This window comes from Desmodus rotundus, chromosome 9 (genome assembly GCF_022682495.2).
Source record: "Desmodus rotundus isolate HL8 chromosome 9, HLdesRot8A.1, whole genome shotgun sequence".
NCBI classification, from domain to species: Eukaryota; Metazoa; Chordata; class Mammalia; order Chiroptera; family Phyllostomidae; genus Desmodus; species Desmodus rotundus.
Window position 1 is genome coordinate 18,501,150 of NC_071395.1, and position 23,399 is coordinate 18,524,548.

Genomic DNA, 23,399 nt, shown 5'->3' on the forward strand with positions numbered 1-23,399 from the left:
AAGTATTAGGCCTACATAGCCATGGCTACAAGCAAATTATGTGGATTCCAAAGGAGGCTCAAAATAAAAAATGCCATAAATAGAATTTCTAAATATTCTAATATGATTGAATGTATAAGACAAAATGCTACTATAATTCTTTAGATAAAACACAAAGAAATTATACTTAAAATAATTTAATCCTCTTTACTAGAATTTTGCTCATTGTGCATATTTCTTTTAACAGGCTTAGGATAGTTAAATGCATTACAGCTACAGTATTACTCTGATTTCTCTCTAATGCCATTTATGTTTTCTAGAATTATGCTAAGTGAAGAACAAAGTACACTGTGTTAGTCTCATTTATTACAACCATGTCCATAATTTACAAGCTGATTATGCAAGCCTCATACAAGGGATATCAGACAAGAGTTAACCACTGTCAAAGAATGGTGAGCCAGCACATATTTTATCAACCACATTTTCTTACAGAGCTCCCCAAAAAGGACCATCAAGGTCTGCAAATTCACTTTAATTGGAATTAATATTGAAAAGGATGATTTTAAGGTAATTGTATTAAATGCATTAGGAAGCAACGAGGAGTTCTAAGTAAGTAACAGTTGAATGTCACTCCCAACTAAATATAATGACAAAAGAACATACCCACATGGAGGCAATGAGCTTCAGTACAATATTCTTTCCAATAAAATCTAAGTTATGAGATTTATACAGAGAAAAATATCAATTCACTAATATTGTTTTCCTTTCAATGAGACACCCTTTGCTGTTAACTCTTAATTGAAAATGTACACACTGAAAATTTACCAGTTTGACAGCTATTTTAATTTGGGAGGAAAAAGTAAAACACGTTTTTGAAAACATTAAATTTCAGAATTTACTTCAATTGTAGAGAATAACAGAGCTGATGCCTATGAACAACTCTATTACAGAAACACTAATTATTTCCACATCTAAACATTTCACAGCCCATTCAGTTCTCTGAGATGCTTCATTACAGCAAAACCAGTTCAGAAAAACGCTTTCACTGCGTAGCACAGGTATGCTTGTGCTATAAGAAGGTGCAGCTATCACTACAAAGAATTGTGATGTCACAGCAATGACACGCTTGGCCTAAGTTTCCTATGGGTTTTTATTTTTAAATTGTGAAACTAATTTTAGGTTAAAAACACTTTTTTAAATGTCAACAAATATGCAGAGTTCCCAGTAAGTGCTTGACACTATGTGAAAGCAACATCCTAATTTACTCAGTGCCTGATGTCAAAATGACTGCACCAAATCTGAAACATTAAAGTATTCGGAAATCCTAAATTTCTGAACAACCCCCCCCAAGCCCCAAACACAAACCCAGAGGCTTTTTTAGATGTTGCAAGATAAGGCGCCAGAGAACTCTGACCCAGTAACAAATTCCGTTCCTAACTTCATTCATGCAGTGTCTTTGCCCTAAAGTCTCTGAGCTGCATTCATTTGCCTGAACACCAAAAGTGGTATGCCCAGGAATGTAATTCATTTATTTAAGAACTCTTCATAATAAGCATCATGAACTATATCTATTCTACATTTTATGTTATATATTTGTACTAAAACCAAACACACCCCCTATGTTCCTGCAGCACTATACACAATAGCCAAGACACAGGACAACCTACGCGTCCTCTGACTGACGACTGGGTGAGGAAGATGAGGCACTACCTGTACACTGGGATATCACTCAGACATGAAAAAGGATGAAGTATCGTCATTTTCTGACAACATGGATGAACTTTGAGAGTATCGTGCTAAGCAAAGTCAGACAAATAAAGACAAAAATCATAGGACTGCAGCCGTGTGTGTGATAAAACAAAACAAACTCATAGATACAGACAACATCATGGCTGTTACCAGAAGGGAAGCTGTGTAGAGGGATGAAAAGAGTGAAGAGGGTCAAGTGTAAGGGGCCATGAGGAGACTGAAATTTGGGGGATGAGCACACAATGAAATACACAGATGGTGTACTACATAGAAATAATATACCTGAAAATTACATAATGTTATTAACCAAGGTCACTCCAATATATTTAACTTTTAAAAAATCCATAAAAAGTAGCTTTCAACTCAAATAGTTTAAAGTTCAGCTTTTAAAAAAACTTTTTCTGTTCACTGGAAAATTTCTATAGCTCGACTTAGAAGTCTGCTAGACACTTTGGTTGCTTAAAATCAAGTGAAAACCAATTACATCCACATATAACATACAAGCAACTGCCTATTTCCATTTTTTGTTGTCTTCTAGCAAAAGTTAGACAGAAAAGAGGAACTGAAAATATCTCTAATGACAAATTATAGAACTTTATTCACTAACATTACTTAAATAAGTCAAAGCATATTTCAAAGATTTATAGCATAAAATATTCAAATGAGACTAAATTTTATAATCTAAGCTCCTTAGTCCTAGAAGGTGATTTAATTCTTTTGTTTCAAGAGATCAGAATCAAAATTAGCATGTTCAATTTGTTAATCTTACAAGAAGGTAAAGTGTATAAAATTTTAAAGAGGGCATTTAACCATTTTTATCACTCTACTCTTACAATTTGCAATGCAATTCAAGAAACAACACTTACTATGTTTTCAAAGTTATGTGTTAAAAATTCAGAAGTATAAATAGGAAATACCCCATAACTTGCTGTGCGTAATGTGCCCCCGCGTACAACGTGCACCCACGTGTTTGTGTGCATCACACACGGGATTGTAGTGCCCATTATTGTACCCGTGGTATGTAATCATACACTCATGTATAATGTGCATCCTTATTTTCACCTCAGAAGTTTTGGGAAAAAAGTGCATTACACATGGCAAAATATGATAATCTTAAAATAATATATTGTGTTTATATAAATTTAAATATACTGGTAGCTGATAAAATCACTTGCATTAATTACTTTCCTGAAAGTTCACTTCAAAATGAATAAATATGAGTAAATATTTTTTAGAAGTAGTTGAGGGAAATGAAATGTCTGCAAAGATCCGTAACTGTACTCATACTGGTTTTCTCCCTCCCCTATGCTTCGAATGCATAAATGATAAAATGCAAAATTAAACTACTCTGTTCTTCATCTGGCCTTAATCATATCCAAAGCCATTTATCTAAATCTAGGCCTTTGCAGGACACCAGGGGCCAAACCCTAAAGGTATCACTTTACCTGACTGCAGAACTTCCCCAGGCTCCGTGCTTGTCTGTGAGAATGTTTACTATTTTCTGGATTAGCTGAGTTGCTGTCACATGGTCTCGATATTTAGCTGCTCTTATCAAATGATCACACATCTTCTCCTCTTCTCGCTTGTCTGCAGAATACTGGGCACAGAGTGACTTGAATAGGAAAAAAAAAGAAACATCTATTAATCCTATAAAAATATGGGGGAAAAAAACTTCAAAATGCATCATGAAATAATCTCTAATAGGAACTGAACCAATCACATGTTTTTTCTTTATTTCTTATTGTTTATACTATTACAATTGTTCCCACCTTTCGCCCCTTTGCCCACCTCCACCCAACATTTTAAAGGTACTTTTATATTCTTCATTAACTGAATTAACTAAGATTTAGTGACATACTATGAGTACAATAATATTCCAAGAATTTCTCTACATTCATAAATTACACTCAGAAGTGTGTAATATTTAAGCAGAGAACTGGATAATCAGAAGAAGCTAATCAGGGAAGATGCAAAGGGACACATTGCAAGTACCAGAAAGGGTGCTGCATCTGGACTGAGGGAAGTGATAATAAAAGTACACGTCATTGACATTAAATCACTGACGCTAAAGATGATTTTTAATGAGAAGGTTTAACAAAAAATAGTAAAGAGGACTATATAAAACGCTATGAAGAAGACAAAAAATGGAAGATTTTGAGAAGTCATTTTTGTATGCAAATTAAGAGAACCTTTAAACAAAGGCACGGCAAAAAAACATGGGCCAACTTGAAGAGAGAAGCAGTACAGTTTCACCCAACTACAAAACACAAATAAAAAAATGGAAAGGGCCCTGGCTGGTGTGGCTCAGTTGATTGAAGCATCCTCCTGTAACTGAAAGGTTGTGGGTTGAATTCCAGGTCAGGGCACAAGCTTAGATTGTGGGTTTAGTCCCCGGTCAGGGCACGTACAAGAGGCAACCAATCGATGTTTCTCTCTCATATCAATGTTTTTCTCCTTCTCCCTCTCCCTCCCTTCCCCTCTCTCTAAAATCAATTAGTATGTCCTCAAGTGAGGATAAAAGGAAAAAAAAAAAAGTAAAAGAAACTCTGAAATGCATACTGAGTATTAAATACTGCCACTAAGAATCAAAGTACTATATATAGGAAAATGTACAAGGGGGTACCCAAAACACACCAGGATTATCTTCTGGAAGGCAGGCCCCTAGTAGTACAGGGTTCCCCTACTAGGTGAGCGTTCCAGGAACCCATCTGTATCAGTGGAGCCCCTGGCCTTGTTGTGAGAGGCTACATTCAGCTTCAGTCAGTTTTTTTTAAGACTCTTTCAACGTGCTTGCCCATTTCATGATGGGTGACTTTGAGCACACCTGCCCCGACCGCACTGAGTGTTAAGCAGTTTTTGACCAAAAATGGTGTGACTCCCATGCCCCACGCTCCCTATTCACCAGATCTTACCCTTAGCGACATTTTTTTCTTTCCCTGAATGAAAAAAGTCCTCAAAGGGAAATGTTTTGCAGATGTGGAAGAAGTGAAAAAAACAAAACAAAACAAAAAACCAGCAGAAGCACTAAAAGGCATCAAAATTGATGAGTTCAAAAGCTGTTTTGAGCAGCAGAGAAATATCTCAATAGGTTTATTGCATCGAATGGAGAGTACTTAGAAGGTGACTGAAGTTTAAACATGTAAGAAGAAATGCGAAATGAATTCTGAGTTTTTGGGGGCCCCCCTCATATAATATGCAGGGGTGGGCAAACATAGGTTTGTAGTTATTCATATGGAAACAATACAAATAAATAATACAATAATAAATGAATTATACAAATAAACTCACATACTCATAACTGTAAGCATACTTCTTCCCAACGCTGTACATGTGAATAAACATTAAGAGTGGGAGGCAAAAAGGAAATCCGATTCAAGTATCACCCTTGGTAGTATCTCCCGTCAGACTTGGGCATCTAACTCACTTTGGCTCGTTTGCATAACTATTCTCATCTAAAAAAACGGAAGGATTATAATGGCTCTAAAAATTGAACAATTAGAAGATTCTGGACAGCATAGTTTTTAAAAACACTATTAAATGAAAACTGGTATTTCGACTGAACCATCATGTGGATAAAATGAATCATGCTGGGAACTAGATTAATTTATAAGAATTCAAGGGCAATTGTCACATGCTATATTAAAAGACTGACCAAATAAACCACAAGGCAGTTTAGCCTGCCAAAAATATAATTTGAACAAATAAAATTATTAACAAACACTTAAAGGAAGAATAGTTTCAGTGAAGATAACCAGTGAATCGGTACATGGAACAAAAATGCCAACCACTTGGTGACATTTTCAGAGATCTATTCAAGAGCTAGGCAGCACGTTAGAGGATGCATCGTATCCGATCCAACCATGCACTGAAACAACCAGGATACGGTGGTACACATTTGCAGGATTCTTGTATCTACAACACTCTCTGCTGTATCCATCCATCATCTGCCCTTGCCTAACTTCACAAGAGAAAATTAAACTATTGATAGAAATTAGAAAACCACTGGCTTCTATACTCCCCTGAAATACCATACATGTTCATATTAAAAAGTACCAGAATTATAAAAATGCACTATTTAATAGCCTATTATATTAAAAATAATTTAACTTTTCAAGTTACATCTTGTAAACATTTGGTAAGCTCTTAAAGTTTATTTGAAAAGGCATAATCCTAAAAAGAGTCCAAGGTAAGCTAAGTAGTAAAATGGTTTAAAATGTTCTTTAATGGATTCTCCTTTGTAATTTAAACGGCAACTTTTCATATCTGACATAAAATCCATAGATATAAATCACATTAAAGTGCTATTCTTTTCCGATTATCAATCTCTGTCTCATTGTGGAATATTAGAGTCACATCTGACCTTAAAACATGATAAAAGAAAAACAAACAAGAATGTTTTGTAAAGATATAATGAACTCCTATCTATTTTCTTAAATACCTTTAAAATGTAATTTGAACATGTTTTTATTAAAAACCAATGATATATTCTACTTGTGATATATCATTCTAAGTCCATTACAGATCAGGAATACCTGCTTCAAGATCAAATACATGTTACTTATTGCTGGGTTATATATTTGTGTATGTGTGTGTGCTTATGTCTAAAGGTTAAATAGAGGTATTCCAAGAAAGCCTACCAAAATGTGCCATCTATTAATAATATCAAGGGTCAGGTCTAGTACTTTCATTATTTTACTTCATATCAACTTTTCTATTTTCCTGTTTTAAACAACACATAAACTAGATAACATGACATCACACGAATGACCACAAAAATATCTGGATCTAAAAAGAAATGAAGCATGCATCTTGGAAACTAAGAATTAAAATGTATTTGATTATTGCTAAAGAAATCTAAGATTTATTACCAAAACATTAATAAATAAAGATAACATCAATATACCTACTTCTTAAAAGAAATTCACTTACTTGTAGGGAAAATAGAAGGAAATAATCAAAAGGTGAAACGATTTAGACTGGCAATTTATAACTCAAGTGAATATTCGAGTCCTTTAAATGTAAATAAAGAAATAAAGCAACATCATATTTAGTCTTCCCTTCCACATGCTCTGGTACTACCTAACTTCACTATCTGTCCTTTACACTCTTAGAGAGACATGAAATTAAACTGAAGCAGATTCCCTGCCAGGCCAGTGTGGCTCATTGGTTGGAGTGTCACCCCGTAACTAAAGGGCTGTTGTGTCAACTCCTGGTCAGGGCACATGCCTAGGTTCAGTCCCCAGTACAGACGCGCCCAATCCCCAGTATGGGCACATATGGGAGACCACTGATCAATGCTTCTCTCCTGCATCGATGTTTCTCTCCCCCTCTCTCTCTCCCTCTGCCCTACCGCCAATGCAGTGAAGAAAATGTCCTCAGGTGAAGATTAAAAAAAAAAAAAAAAAAATCAAGCAGATTGCTCTAGTATCCTCCTGCCACCTCTAATCACCCTTTTTGGTGATCATTATATCGGTAAACAGTTTGTCTAGACCCCCAGGAAAGGGCACTGAGGGCATGGCATGTAGCCAGTCAATACCTCCGTGGACTGCCCAAGGCCATGGCAAGGGAGTTGAGTTTCGCAGCACTCCCGTGGGCCTGTGATGTTGCCCAGGTAACTGAGCGCATGCACCCCACCCCAGGCAAGATGGAAACAGGAGAATGTTCTCACACTGAGCACGCTCAACCCCTACAATAGAGTTGGATAAGAGCTAAAAAGCCCTCCTACTGTCTTCCAGTACCAGATTGAGGATGGGACTAGGGGAAAGACAGGCAGATGCACAATATAAGTTAAAATGGCAGCATGGAGAGGTGCTGGACCAAAGAGGCCTGACAGTCTAGCCTGGGGAAAAGAAGGGACTGGATTGGAGGTGGACCCACCCAAAACGCACACAAAAGTTTAGGAAGTTAACTAGTCATTCTGAGAAAGCACCAGTCCATCCCATACCCAAAACTAATATAAACCCAGGGAACAAAGAAATTTCTCTCTTGCATGTGGCTGCTGCTCAGGACCTGCACTGGGAAGGTGTGCTGGTCTGTCCTTTCCAAGGGCCACATGACCTGAGCCAGCCCATGGTCCATGGCCTCCAGGAGAGTCTCTTTCTCTATCTCTCTCTGACCTGGGGAAGCATCTGCTGGTGCCTTTGCATGCACAACAGCTGGCAGCAGGGGACTGTATGACCCTAGAAACCACAAGGCCAATGGTGGTGCCGGCTCCACGGGCTGCCTCTGGTGGCAGCCTGAAGCAGGACAAAAGCTGGGAGCAAGCTAAACTACCTGGATGACCACATGGCAGCCACCTCGGGATCCGAAGGATGGTACTTTTAAGATGGAGCAGGAATTCTGGACACTGCCTTTGGTTTGGTCTTGCTGAAGAAAGCTGGGTTTTGTCTGGGCACAGCTTTGTGAAATTTATCTTGGCAAAATCATCTACTCCCATATCATCTACTATTATCAATTTGAACCTAGCTTTCAAAATTTTCATATCAGACCTGGTTGTTTTCCTAAACTGTTCCCACATGTCTATCTATAGGATAATCTGTAATCATCAAAAAAGTCCCTAGCGTTAAATATGTACAAAACTGAAGCCGCCATCTTTGCCCCAAACATGCTATTACGCTTCAGAGGGCAAGCTTTTTTACTGCCACCATCAGTGACTTCCAATGTCCCTCACTTCATACATCATGATTCCATTCCAGCAAAACCTCTACATCACTCTTACCACTGCCCTCATGCAGATCTTAGTTCAACACTCAGCTCTTCGAATAATCTTTAACTGCCCCTCATGCAAATTAACTGTCCTCTTACAGACAGTCCCAGAATAATTTCTAGGAGAATTTATTTTGGCACAAGCATGGATATATTTACATTTATATACCCAATTCTTTAAAAAAAAAAAAAAAGGACATGATTGTCTAAAATATTTAACAATTAAGACTGAATTTTACTGGCTAGAACTTGTGTCTTCTGCAATTCATTAATATGTAGCCTACCCTTCAACATGCTCACCTATGCATCCTATATGCCAGATACACGCAGATTACATGCTACTCCTCAATTATCCTCAAGACATTTTCAAAGGCCAAGAGATACTTTTCTCCCATAGCTTTTGCATGTGAAACAAGATTAAAGATGCTTACTAAAAAGGTAAAATGGTAATTTGAAGGACAGACTGCTAGAGAAAATGAAGTTATACAAAGATATATAAATCTAGAGGTCTTCCAATTTTTTTAATGTGAAAAAAATCGTATGTGAAAAGTTAAAAAATAATTGGAAATTAAATAATTTGTATTGAATTATTATAGATTAATGATCATAAATAAAATTAGAAATATTTTTAAATGGTAAAGCAGCATTTAAAGGAAAATTTATAGTCTTAAAGGGTATATTAGGAACTATTAAATATTTAAAGGAGGAAATAATACAAATCTTAAACTCATTCAGATAATAGAGACTAGGAAATACATTGCAACTAATTTTACATTCCAGGAATAGAAAACTAAAAACCAATATAATTTATGTAACTAAACACAAAACTCCTTAAGAAAATACTCACATTCAACTGTACAAAAAATGGGGTGTACATAATGAGAAATGAAGTTTTTCCGTGGAATGCAAGGTTAATTTACTGTTTGAGTATCAACCAACATAATTTACCATGTAATAAAAAATGGAGAAAAATATACCATCACCTCAAATAGATTTTTTAAAAGAATTTTATAACATTCAAAACCTTTTCATGACGAGGGGGGTAAAACCCACTCTACAAACTAGGAATTGAAAGAGATTTCCTAAACTTTAGGAAGGGCATTTGTGAAAATCATTCAACTAAAACTGGGGAGAAAACGAGTATGTGCTCTCTTATGAATTCCATTCAATACTATAAACCATCATCCTAACAAGCTTAATGGGGCAGCAAAAAGAAATAAAAAGACAGTTTGAAAAGGAAGGAGTAACAGAGTCTTCATTTGTAGTCATGTTCATGGATATAATAATTTTAAGACTTCTAGGGAAAAAAACCTACTGAATTTTATGAGTTTGACAGATTTCCTAAATACAAGAAATTACTAAAAATTAATCTATGTTTCTATATACTGGCAATAACCAACCAGAAAATTAAGAAATAATATCATCTACATGTGCATTATAAACATGAAATATTTAGCAATATATAAATATATACACCTATGTAATAGAAATTATAAAACATTGCTAAGAGAAATTAAAGACTAAATAAGTGCAGAAATATATAATATTTACAGAATTTGACACTCAATATTGTTAAAATGTCTACTTTCTTCAAATTGATTTTATAAGTTTAACACAAGAATAATTAAAATGTTAGGCTTTTTTATGGATATTGACAAGCTGATTATAAAATGTCTATGAACAAAAGAGAACAATATTAGCAAGATAATTTTCTTTAAAAATTGTAGAAAATTGTAGGAGTTTATACTGTTTGAATCATACTATACAATTAGAAATCAAGAGGATTTTTTGGTTATTAAATGAAGAAAGAATATCTTTTCAACAAATGGTGCCAAAACATCTGGCTACCACGGGAACAGAAACAACAAAGAAACTTGCCTTTTGCCATATATGAATTATTTAATTCAAAATGAACCAAAGGCTTGGACATAAAATTGAAACCATGACATTGGAAAAAAACAAAGAAAAAAAATAGGATGACCTTGGGGTAAGCAGAGAATTCCTAAAAGGAACCATAAAAGAAAACCAGCCCTGACTGGTTGGCTCAGTTACTTGGAGCATCATCCCCAAAATTGAAAGGTCACAGGTTCGATTCCCAATCAGGGCACATGCCTAGGTTGCAGGTTTGTCCTGGTTGGGGCGCATACAAGAGGCAACTGATCAATGTTTCTCTCCCTCCATTTCTCCCTCCCTTTCCTTCTTTCTAAAATCAATAAGTACGTCCTCAGGTGAGTATTAAAAAAATCATAACCATTAAAAAATTGAAAAAATGGACATAATCAAAATTTACAAAACCTGCTCTTTAAAAGGTATCATTTGGAAAATGAAAAGGTAAGCCACAACTGACAGTTTCCTTACAGGATATATAAAGAACACCTATGACTCAGTAAGACAAACAAACCAATTTAAAATAATGGGCAAAAGATTTGAACAGACAGTTCACAAAGGATATACAAGTGACTAGTAAGTATACAAGAGAAAAACAAACTAAAACCACAAAATGCTGTCACTATAATCCACTGAAAGACTGTAATTAAAAATACTGACAATACCAAATATTGGCAAGGATGTAAAGCCAATGGAATTGTCACACCTACCTAGCCAGTTGGAGTATAAAATCTATAGCTACTTTAGGAAATTATTTGGCAGTTTCTTGTAAGCTTAAATGTGTACTTGCAACAGCACCTAGCAATTCCACTCCCAGATATTTCCTCAAAAAGAACATATTTACACAAAATTGTATTATATGAAATGCCCATAGTTCTTCTAGTCATAGAGCCAAACAATGGAAATGACCCAATATTGACCTATAAATAAGTGGATGAACAAAGTTATGACTCAGCAATAAAAAGTAACAAATGAGTGATACACACAGTAATGTGAATACTAAGAATTTATACCAATCAAAAGAATACAGACATTAGAGTACCTGTTACAGAATTCCATTTGTATGAAATTGTGTATTATGCCAAACTACCTATAATAACAGAACCAGAGGAGCAGTTGCCTAAGGTCGGGTGTATGTATATATCGAGAAACTGACCACTGTGAATCACAAGGGAATTCTCTGAGATGATAGAAACCGTCTATATCTTGACTATAACTATTACACAGGTATACACACTTGTCAAAACTCATCAAACTGTATATTTAATTGGGTGTATCTTATTACACATAAACTATTCCTCAAAGTTTATTAAGTTATTAGAAATTAAATAGGCAATGACAGGGAAGAAAGTAGTTAAAATACTCATGTGCAAAAATAAGCTCATATACCAAAAATAGGTAAATACCCTCCTCAAATCAGTACAGGACAGATACACAATGAAACACTGAATAAGAGACAAGTACTTCACAGAAGTGAAAAACAGATTATAACAAACAGGAGAAAAGATGTACAGCTTCATAGGTAAATAACATCCAAAATAAAAACACAATGAGGTAATACTACACAACTAACAGAACGCTAAAATAAAAATCTCTCATCAGTTGTTGATGAGAATGTGAATTACTGGGAACAGCGATATACTGATGTTAGGAGTTGCGAACCAGTGTGGTAATACTTATGAAAAATAAAACATGAATATTTTCCATCAAGTCATTCCACACTACTGAAATGCATGAGCATGTCCCTCAGAAGACTGACTTGAACATGGTGAAAACAGCATTATTTCTATTTCAGTTAAAACCTGAAAACAACCTAACTGCAAGAGATTATGAACAATGAATAGTCTACTCATGTAATAGAAAACTATTATACAGCATTCAAAATAAAATAGAAAAATTTAACAAACTGAATGAATTTCACAAACAATGTTGAACTAAAAATATCAAGTTAAAACACAATTTATGATTCCATTAATATTAAAGTTCAAAATTTGGTTTAAAAAAATTACAATGCTAAAAAACTTAAATATTAAAAAAACAAGTCATTCCATAAAAGCAGAAGAGTATAACACTATTTAGCTTAATGAAGCAAAACTGGGTTTTGATTAGAGAGAAATACTTAGAGGGCTTCTCACGAGCATTTTCTTCACATATCAACAGAGGAAGATAAATTAATCATGTTATATACACAATGTTCCTAGAATTAAGGTTCAGTCTGTTTTATGAGAAACAGATTATTAAGCAAATTTTCATTAAGTTTGCATATTGTTGTGAAATAAAAATGAATTTCAGTTAAACATTTCAAAGCTAAAATCTTTAAAAATATTATATAGGCCCTTCTCCTAATTTAGTAACATTTAACTAAGCAAATAAAGTACATTGTATTGTAAATTTTTTAAACATACATGTTTTTAAAAACAAATCATAAAGTAAATACTTAGATAAAATAAAAGAACGTTCTCTCCCCCACCTCCTCTTTGTTAGGCCAGTAGTTTTCTAAGGAGCAGGGGTGGGGGGATCACTGTTAACAGTGAAACGCAGCTCCTGTGTACAGTAGTGGGGTCACACTACACAGCATTCCGTATCAGGACACAGAGTCCTACCTTCTTTCTTTTCCATGGCTAAAGAATATTATTTTTAATTAACTAAACACACTTTATGACAAACACTTAAGTGTGTACTACCTTACCTCCCAATTTGCCCCCAATTTAAGTCACACTATAAATTACTTGTCTAATTAGAAACCATCTGAAAGGGAAATCACCTAAGGGACAAAAAATTAAGCAACTTTTCAATATTTCACTTTTGGAGGTCTTTGCACTTAATCCCTTTAACTCAGATTTAAAATCGAATCGGGGAAAAAGAAAAAGGTTACCCACAGAAATCTTACAAGGACTCCTGAAAAACAGACGTAGAAAAATGAAAGCTTAAAAACCTCAATAGCAAACAAAAGTCAACCACTGACAATGTGTGACAGCCACCTTTAATTCTGAAGTGATTCTTCTGTCATCCAACGACTCAAAGTATTGATTTCTCTCAGCATGAAAAAGCCTAAGCCAATGAAACAGCTATAGCATCATCCCACCCGATAATAGCATTCAAGGTTAAAACAGGCAGAACACTTATCAAAACAAAGTATCTCTTCCATTTCTTATTGTTTTAATGGACTGGATGCAGTGTGTTGGGTTCTTATCTCTACATACTGCAGTCTTCAAACAATATTTTAAAGTAATTTGAAAAATAATATAGGTTCTAATTTTTTACCTTAGGCTTTTGATAATTAAAAAAACTTGTTTTAAAATGCTTTTAGATGATATTTGAAAAAGTGAGACAACACAAAGAAGGCCTCAGTTTCTACTTGTGTGTCAAATCCACAGAGTACTCTGTTTTTATTCTTTCTTTACAGTTACTTATTAACAAGGAAAACAATACAAAAGTCTTAGGTAAATGCCAAAAGCTGATTTCTTCAACAATGCCTGCATACATCATGTATCAGTTTGGCAAATAAAGTACAATATGCTGAGCATCTGTGATCAATAAAATCAACCTGAAACTTAAACAATGGGTAGGGTTAAACTCAAATAATTATATTTTTAAAAAAGCACAATATAGGACAGTAATGTATCTTAATATAACATAATATATAGTAATTATACCCATACACATAGAGAGAAATCGAGCAGCTTTAATTTCTTAAGCTTTGCTTTTTTTAATCTGTACAAGAGCTGGATGATCTTAAGCAAAAGCTACCATCCTTTAACTCAACAAATCCACTTAACCTACAGACTTTTTTAAGCACACAAAGCTAGGGTCTCTTACTTGTTTAAGGCTAATATGACTAAATATAAATAATATTTACAAATAAGTCTTATGCTTAAATTTCAAATAAAAATAGTTCGACAACAAGCAAGAAAACACAAAAAAGTGATTACTCATTCTTAGCAAAACCGTAACGCACACTTTGGTGAACAGGACCAACTCTAGAGACAGACAGCCAGAGTTTAAACCTCGGCTCTGACACATGCATACTTGTGCAAGTTATTTGAAAGCCCTGCACCCCAGTGTCCTCACATAAAAAAGGATATAATGCGGTGCGCTTCTCAGGAGTATCAGAAAAGAACTGACACACACAGTGAAAACGTTACCAGGCACGCAGTAGTGACACCGCACATCTGCAGGGTTAGTCGAGACGCAAACAGTCCTTTTCTTCCACCTTTCAGTGTTTAGAGACCGGGGAATAAGAATGATTATAAGATGAGACACTGCTAAAAGAGGCATATATTGTGTATTTGGGAGAAGTGAAAAACAACTGTGTAGAATCAGGGAAAGTTACACAGAGGAATTAAAGACTAAGTAACCAACAACCAAGAACAAACAGCTCATTTAAGATTAAAAAATGTAAAAATAGCACAATAAAAAGGCAAAAATCAAAGCTAAAAGAAGCAGCCTAAGTAAATACCTTTTATAAAGCAAAGATAAGAGTAACAGAATAAGACATGTAATTACCAAAGCCTTTTCCTTTTAAATATCCTGATATATGCTTGTTGATATTTTCTGTGGGTGCCTAATATATCGTTTCCTCCATTAAAAATTATTCGTCCAAGGATTATATAAATTATTTAACATATAAATATTTGACTATATTTATATTGCTTTGAATATTATTATATTGCTGGAACTTCTTTGTTTTTCAAATATACTAATAGACTAGTTCAAAAAGAACACATCTGAGGATCAGCTGGCTTTCAGGTACTTCTTCCCAAAATATCTGTAATAAAGAATGAGTTTTTTATTTTACTTTTTAAAATGCACTGAAAACTGATACTTTTTGAAATAGTTTGACAATGCCAGACACTGAAGCTATAAAAGATTCTAAATATGTATTCGATCTGTAGTTATCTCTTTGTGGACCAGTGACAAGCAGCTTGGTCCACTGACCACATTTACGTCACACTCGTCTAACAGGCAAACAAGGAAACTCTTTATGAGCTGCAGCACTGCCGCCTTGCTCTCGACGGTGACACACTTGATCTTCTATACAGAACTGTACTAGTAAACCAAAACAAAACAACATTCTAATTTCATAAGAGCAAACTTTAAGTGATAAGTATTGTATGAAATACACTATGAAGATCCTAAATTTGCTTTCCTTCTTATCTATCTTTATTTTAAAGTTCATTAAGAAAAGGTAATTTTTACAGTGAGACATGATTCTGTCAACTGTTAAGATAACTATGACATATCATAAATTGAAATCTCTAAGAAATATATTCAGGCCTTTTCTTGGAAAAGATTTGTAATAGCATTAAGAGATCCAGTCTGCTATCAATATATTTTATATTATTAGAATGTACTTAGAAGATAATAAAGAAAAAGTACTTTTCAGTTTGGAAATAATTTGGTCAGCATTGCTCACAGGTAGGAGTTAAGATTTTACCTATGTTATACTTCCTTTGCTTTTTTCTTGCTTCCCATCTTTAACAGAGTGCCCAGGAATATACTAGCTCTGTTACTTGAAGCTAGAGAAGCATCACTCATAATTTTCAAACAAAGGTAGAAACATCAGCTCCTGTAAAAGTGGCCCTCCTTTGCCCCAACAATGACAGCTCTTTTAGTTTCACAAATTATCTCTAAATTAACTCTAAAAATTATCATACTTTTATGTGTGTTATATACATGCACTCAGTACAGGTATATATAATATGGTCTGTTCAAAAGGTACCCACAAAGATTGAAAACAAAAAAATGCTGTGAGCCCAGCTTTTAATTGTGCCATTATCAAGAAGGTAAAATAGAAAGTGAGATGAGTTAAAACCCATTCTGGAAGAATCTCTAAAAATAGTGCATTCCAGACTAAATACACCAGACATTGGAAATATACTGAGGAGTATAATCACTGCATTATCCAGGTGTAGAATATATACCAGAACATATATGGTAAACCAGGATGGGAGTTTCCCTTAAGGAATTTGAGGGTCCCATTGTCATGCAACCTGAGAAAGGAAAACCTGAAACTACAAAGAACCAATACTCTTTCCTCTCTAAGACTGGAGGCAGGTGGACCTGGACTATAATAAGCATGAAAGTGGTTAAAGAAACTCTCTCTGTTGGGGAGCTGAACTAGCCCCTGAGACAGGGCAAAGGGACAAGGGCTACAGAGAAAGAGGTCAAGAAAGGGTCAAGCAAAAACCTCCCATGCAGAATCATGACCTATGAACTCCAGGAGATGCAATATCCAGTACTGAGCTTTATTTTCCTTTTCTGCATTGTTATGCCCTCTACCATTGTTGGAAACGCCACCTGTATGATAGTAAGAAGTGGCTTCCTGAGCTCTGACACAGCCATGGTCTGGATCAGAGTCCTATGGCAGAGGGAAGAGTCCCAGATGAACTGTGGGACATAGAAGCATTCTTTGGATATTGACAGTGATGGCTTAAATAGTTTTGTGAACAATAACCCCTGCATTGTTGAATATAGCCTGGAGTCACAGCATTGGATGGATGGATTGTCAAATCCATCCACTCTTCACAAAATTACGGTAGGCAGGCACTGTCATTACTATGATACTAGGATGAGGCAATGGAGGGGAATGTCCAGTAAAGTGATGCTCAAGGTGATGCAAGAAAAACTTCTAGGCTGCATGAAGCAAGAAATGCCAGCTGTTCAAGCTGGATGCAAAAAAGGAAGAGAGATACTGGAGACCTAACTGTGAACATCTGTGGATACTGGAGAGTTTCAAAGAATTTGAAAAGGTTAGTCTATGTTTTACAGAACACAATAAAGCATCCAACTGTGTCAATCACAAAAACCTATGGCTGCTCTGAAAGAAACGGGCATGCCTCGGCACTTAAGGGTCCTGATACATAACCTGTATTGTAAACAGGAAGCCACTCTCAGGACAGTACAGGGAGACACAGAATAATTTCCTACAGGGAAAGATGTCAGGCAAGGGTGCACTTTATCTCCTTATTTGTTTAGTTTGTACAAAAAAAAAAAAAAACAAACCTTAACATACAAAAAAACTGGGCTGGGACTCAGAAGAAGGAAGAGTAAAAACCGACCGAAGAAATATCAGTAACTTAGACATACGAATGATACCATGTTACCAGCAGAAAGTAACAATGATTTGAAACGAATTCTGATGAAAGTGAAAGAACAAAGTGCCAAAGCAGGATTGCATTTGATCATTAAGAAGACAAAAATCACAACAGAAGAAATAAACAACTATAACAGACAGTGAAGATGCTTAAATTGTTACAGATGTTGCTTACCTTGCTTGGTCAGTTCCAATGGAGACTGCAGCCAAGAAATCAAGAGAAGGATGAGACCCAAAAGGCCAGCAAGGGGAGAATTAGGAAAGATCATAGAGAGCAAAGATATGTCCTTAGAGGCCAAAATCATACACTTGTATTTCCAGTTCCTATGTACAGATGTGAAAGTAGGACAGTGAAGAAGGTTGACAAAAAAAAAAAAAAAAAAAGATTCATTAAAACCACCAAGTGGGTCCTAGAGTAAATCAAGCCTGAAAAAGGGGGAAAAAATTAAAAAAATTTAAAAAGACAAAAATAAAGCTGTCCTACTTCAGGCGCATTTTGATAAGGCAGGGTTCTTTGGGAAAGACAGTAATGCTGGGAAGACAGAAGGCAGCAGGAAGAGAGGAAGGCCAGCTATGAGATGGACTGACTCCATACCTGAAGCCACGGGCCTGAGCCTGCAGGAGCCGAGCAGGGCTGCTGAGGACAGGACAGTGTGCACATCCCTCATTCATACAGTCACCGGGAGTCAGAGCCGACTCAACAACATGTAAGACACAGTGCTGTCTCAGCTCTCACAGCTAGTGAACGGCAGAGCCAAGATTAATGCACAAGGTTATCTGTCGGGACAGTCAGAACTGTGCTAAAATGCACCATGGTAACCATGTGGTCTCATTGACTGGGCACTCAAACTAGAGTGGTCTGGACATTGAAAAGTCCTAGAATACTCCTTTAATTAGCAATGCTAGCATTTTATCACTTTCGTGATTATGTATCAACATCATTTTTCCCTAAGGTAAAGAAAATAATCATGACAGAAAAGGTACAATTTAAAAAATATTGTCAAGCTTACCATCTCACTATTCCTGCCCTATAGATGGAGAAATACAGAAAAACAGGTTAAGGAAGATATCAAAACCATAATGCTCACAAGAAAATACCAAACTGGGATGAGAACTGCCATCCTAATACTTTGCTATGATGACTCAAGATCTACTAATCAACCATCTCTTTGGAAAAGACAATTGATTATGCAAATTGTGTATCAGAAAAGGAATACAACAAGACAATGCGTGCACTAATCACCAGTGGAGACCCATCACGGAAAACAGAATGGCTTCAGTTTTAGCTTCAAAAAAGTTAAAGAGGGAGAGAAACATCAGTGTGGGGGTACCTCTTGGGCATCAAACCAGCGACCCTTTGGCTCACAGGCCGGCTCTCAATCCACTGGGCCACACCAGCCAGAGCTACAGAAGACATTTATTACATAAAAAATTAAAAGTGAAAAATATTTAATGTCTTCTATATACAGGTTTTAGATAATACTGACATTATAGGTTATTTCTGAGGCAGCACAAAAAGTTAAGAATACCAAGAAGGTATTCTTATGAAAGATCTACACTTTTGATAAGAGAAACCAAAAATAGAAAGGTGAAACTACAGAGAGAACCATGAGAAGTAAAAAGCTAATCAGAAAAACACTGGGTAAGAAAGTCAAGCCCCAAAAAAGCAAGAGGAAAAAATCCAAATATTATTAAATTTTTTAATTTTTTAAAAATAAAAAGGAGGGGCTGGTCATCAATGTCCAATGATGCAGAGACCAAAGGAGATGACTAATGAAAAAGAGCCACTGGATAGTATAATTAGATCATTAATGATATTCAAGAGAACATTTTTAATTTATTTGCTCCTGGATTGAAGATGAAAAGGAAAGAAGAGAAGCCAGGCAGCAAGACACTGAAAAGCAAAGCGGGGTGAGCAGGTAAACACCATGCTAACCAAAAGCTTGACAGAATGAAAAAGCAAAGTAAAAATGGAAGCTTGGGAATTCTACCAGCATTTAACAAGGTTACCCAGCTTCAATATATGATAATTAGAGGAATATAAATATATCAACACTGAAAAGCTAAAACGTACTTCCAGAGAGATCACTCAAAAGGGAGACAAAAATAACTCCCAATATATTAAAATAATATACACTTTGTTAAAACAAAACCACAGAGGGTAGTCACTAATTATAAGATAGCCAATAACATCAAGTAAAAATAAGACCTTTCAATCAAAACCACTCTTAACAGTAAGCTGCCTATTTCATACTTAATGAAGGCCTGGAACTAAAAGTTCGTGGTATTCTGGAAACAGGTATCAAGGCAGATCTCACAAGTAACAGAGGCGCATCATCTGAGGATCTTTTTCACATTAAGAACCCTATTAGAAAGAAAACACTAAAAGGTAATTGAATTTCCCTCAGTTATCTTCATCTCTGTCAGCTCCTGCTACAATAACTTACTCTCCAGAGCAGAGATAACTCAATTCTGTCCAGCAAGCATATGTTATGAATCTCCAAAGCAAACTTGTCTAAATCATTCTGGTCTTCTATCAAGGTTGGCTGTGGATATGAACTCTGACAGAAAGCAAACAAATATATTTTTATCTTTTCAGTAATTCACTTCTCCATGCTTCGATGGAAGAAATCATGAAACGAATATATGAACTACAATTATAAAGTCATCTGAAATGGTTCCCATCATTTAAATAAAAATACTTAATTATGAAAACAATTATTAGTATATAGCAGAATTGGTAAACTACCCTGTATCAATTTCTTTATATACTTTTATCTAATAGTTTGAGATCAAGAAAAAAAGATTACTAATCAGATGCTACTTATAATGATCTCACAAATAGTATTTCAACTATTTAATGCTAGAATAGCTTTTAGTAAAACATATTTTAGAAAATACAATACTAGAAAATTCATTTTCAAAAAAAGTGTCTACGAATAACTTAAATAAAAGGTCTGACAAGAAAATGTATTGCCTATCCGTATTCTAAACAAGCTGTTTAAAATGGAAATGAAAGGAAAATAAACTAAAAATAAAGGGCAATAGGCATGAGAAATCCTGTGTTTCTTAAGTTACAATCTACAAAACACCAAGATTATTCAAAACATAGGACTAACTTAAATTTAAATAACTAATAAACATACCATTGCTCTGAAAAGCTTTAATTTAGATTAAATTTCTCAAATGAAGATGCTGACTTGGCTATGCTAACCACAAAAATAATGATCATAACAATCACTAACACACAGCTTACAATGTGTTTTAACCCACATTATAAAATTTTACTCTCCGCAATACATCTTTAATTAAGGTTTCATTATATCCACTTATAGAAAGGAAACTAAGACTAAGAGAAGTTCACTAAATTCTTCCTAAGACTTTGCAACTGATGAACAGTGGAGCCTAAAATCGAAACACGCTGTCTAGCTCCACGTTCCTGCTCTAACCCTGTTAACACAGTTTCGAATTTAGGTTACCCTTAAACACCAGAGAGAAGCTCAAACAATGTAGCCAACAATGCTCCTTGCAAATTTTTAATGTAAAGTCTTCTGACCTGCATTTTATAGTTTAAATTGCCTATTCCTTAATTTCAAGCATAATCAGCACTTTTTGGATTGGGGAACTCAAATCTGTAATTTGAGAGCACCACTCATGGATGGCAATTTGAAATAGTATTGTAAACTATTACTCTTGCTGGTCGTAGGGTAGAAAATAGTTCCACCATGGCCCTTCTCACTTAATTAATCCTTTCTATGTCCACAGAGAACTAGCCTTCCCACTTTTAATCAGAAAAATAACCCAAATGTGTAGGCTGTAATTAGCATTCACTGAACAATTATTTACTGAGCACCTACTATGTATAGGGCCATGCCCCAGGCACTATGAATATGCGACAAAAAGACACCAGAAAAGGAACAGCAAAGTGATTAGTAAAGGGAAAATAGGATTCTGATAAAAGTTGAGACAGGAAAGAGTAGTCAACAGCATTAGATATTGAGGTGACGTTTATTAAAATGGAAACAAAGACAGATGAATACTGGGCTTGGTCATACTGAGGTCACTGGTGATCTCAAGAAGTTTCACGAGGGAGTAAGTGGTAGTGGGTTAGAAGTCTGACTGCCGTGAAGCCACAGTGCCCTGTGGAGGCTCAGAGGGAAGAGAGAGAATGCCTGAGTGTGGAAAACTAATTCAAAAACTGACTACTGGAATGATAGAAAATTAAGAGAGGAGAATGGAATCAAAAGAAGTTTCCAAGTTTTTCACTTGCTTAAAGATAAAAGATACTGTGACGTGTTCCTGTGCTTTCCCACTAGAAAAGGAGGACTGATTCACACAAGTTAAGATGAGTAAGCAGAGTCCTGAGAAGTGAGAGGGGGGGAGGGCTCTAAGAAACAACCAACCAGAATGGCCACTATCTAATGGGACAGAAGAAAATCCAATATATATTGATTAGCTTGGTGGTAGATTTAGCATTCATTGCAATCTGATGAGATCTACTTTTTTAAAAGATCTTATTTATTTTTAGTGCGAGGGGGAGGGAGGAAGAAAGAGAGGGAGAGAAACTTCCCTGTGCAAGTCGGTTGCCCCTCCTATGGCCCGCAACTAGGGACCTGACCTGCAAGCCAGGCACGGGCCCTGACCAGAATCTAGCCATGACCTTCCACTTTGCGGATGCCCAACCCACAGACCATGCCAGTAGGGCTGATGAGGGTTAAGGGCTTCACATGGCAATAGGAGTAGAGTGGAGCATTTCGTTTCCTTTGGGGGTGACCGGAGTATGCATTCATTTACTTGGGTTATAGGAATGCAAGCCTTCCAGAGAAACTTAGTAGGATGACTGGGAGTTACTGAACACCTAATAAAGTTTAAGTGCATAAATGGAATGTTAAATAAATTAGTTCAACTGAATACTTGGCAAAGAATTCAGTAACACTCCATGGTACCAACACTCCAAGACAACTTGGTACTATTATTATCCTCAACATATGTGACTCAAGCACAGTGACACTACAATTACAACTATCTATCAGCTCATAACATCAAAATATAACTCATATCAAGATATACCTTGTCTAGGCATTAAGTCTGTGTTACCAAATTGCTACCAAATGTGTCTATCCCCAACAGTCAAACCCTCAGTGTGTTGTAAACTATTCTCAATTTCCCCTCCAACATGGTTTTTCTCCTCATTTTCTAATCCAAGAGGATTATAGTAAAACAAACTATTTTAAGTTTTTTTGCAATACTCAATATACTCACCACATTCATAAACTCAAAGGTATTTTTTTAAATAATGTCAAAGAGAAATTCACATAAAATTAGCCACTTTAAAATTTAAATGATTGTGTGATAATCTTGATCATATGTTTTACAGATATATCACATTAGTTTAAATAAACTAAACTTTGATAGACAAGTCTTATAACAAAAAGATTGCCATGAATTGTGTACACATTTACAAGACAGGGTCCAGTGTCATACACAACATAATTTCTTAATAAACATCCTGTTTACAGCTGTAAGATTAAAAAATAAGGTTAGGGTGTACACCTAATCAATGATGTCATGACATCCAAGGAACCCCTACATAAATCAAAAGCAGAAGATGTCAAAGATAGCCCACGCCAAAGATAATCACGCAATGAACTCCAGAGCTGTGCATTTCAGATCTACACTGGCATCAACCCCTGGATAATAAATGAAACAAGTCAGCCACTTCACAACCACAAATGGCATGTTAAACACATGACAGCATCTCCTTTTTTCATGAGGAAGTAACTAGCGTAGATGGCATTCAGATATATTATTACAGAATTCACAGCATAAATTCAAGGCTGAATACAGATAACCTTTAGAATATAAGCTGTCTAGGAAAATATATGCTTCATCCTGTGTAGAGTATTATTTAAGATTTCAGAGCAATATAGTTAAAAATATATTAAACATGAACATGCTTCAATCACTTGGGCTTTATGGCATA

The 23,399-nt window shown here is 35.5% G+C and overlaps 1 protein-coding gene across 3 annotated transcripts in view; it reads right to left on the minus strand.

Moving 5' to 3' along the window:
* The window catches only part of LRBA (LPS responsive beige-like anchor protein), a 503,590-nt gene that overhangs the window by 287,863 nt on the left and 192,328 nt on the right, over window positions 1–23,399 (minus strand). For all 3 annotated transcript variants that reach the window (XM_053911800.1, XM_024569215.3, XM_045202618.2), the window contains exon 37: window positions 3,174–3,340. In XM_053911800.1, coding sequence (XP_053767775.1) covers window positions 3,174–3,340 — 167 coding nt within the window. The remainder of the gene's footprint in view (window positions 1–3,173; window positions 3,341–23,399) is intronic.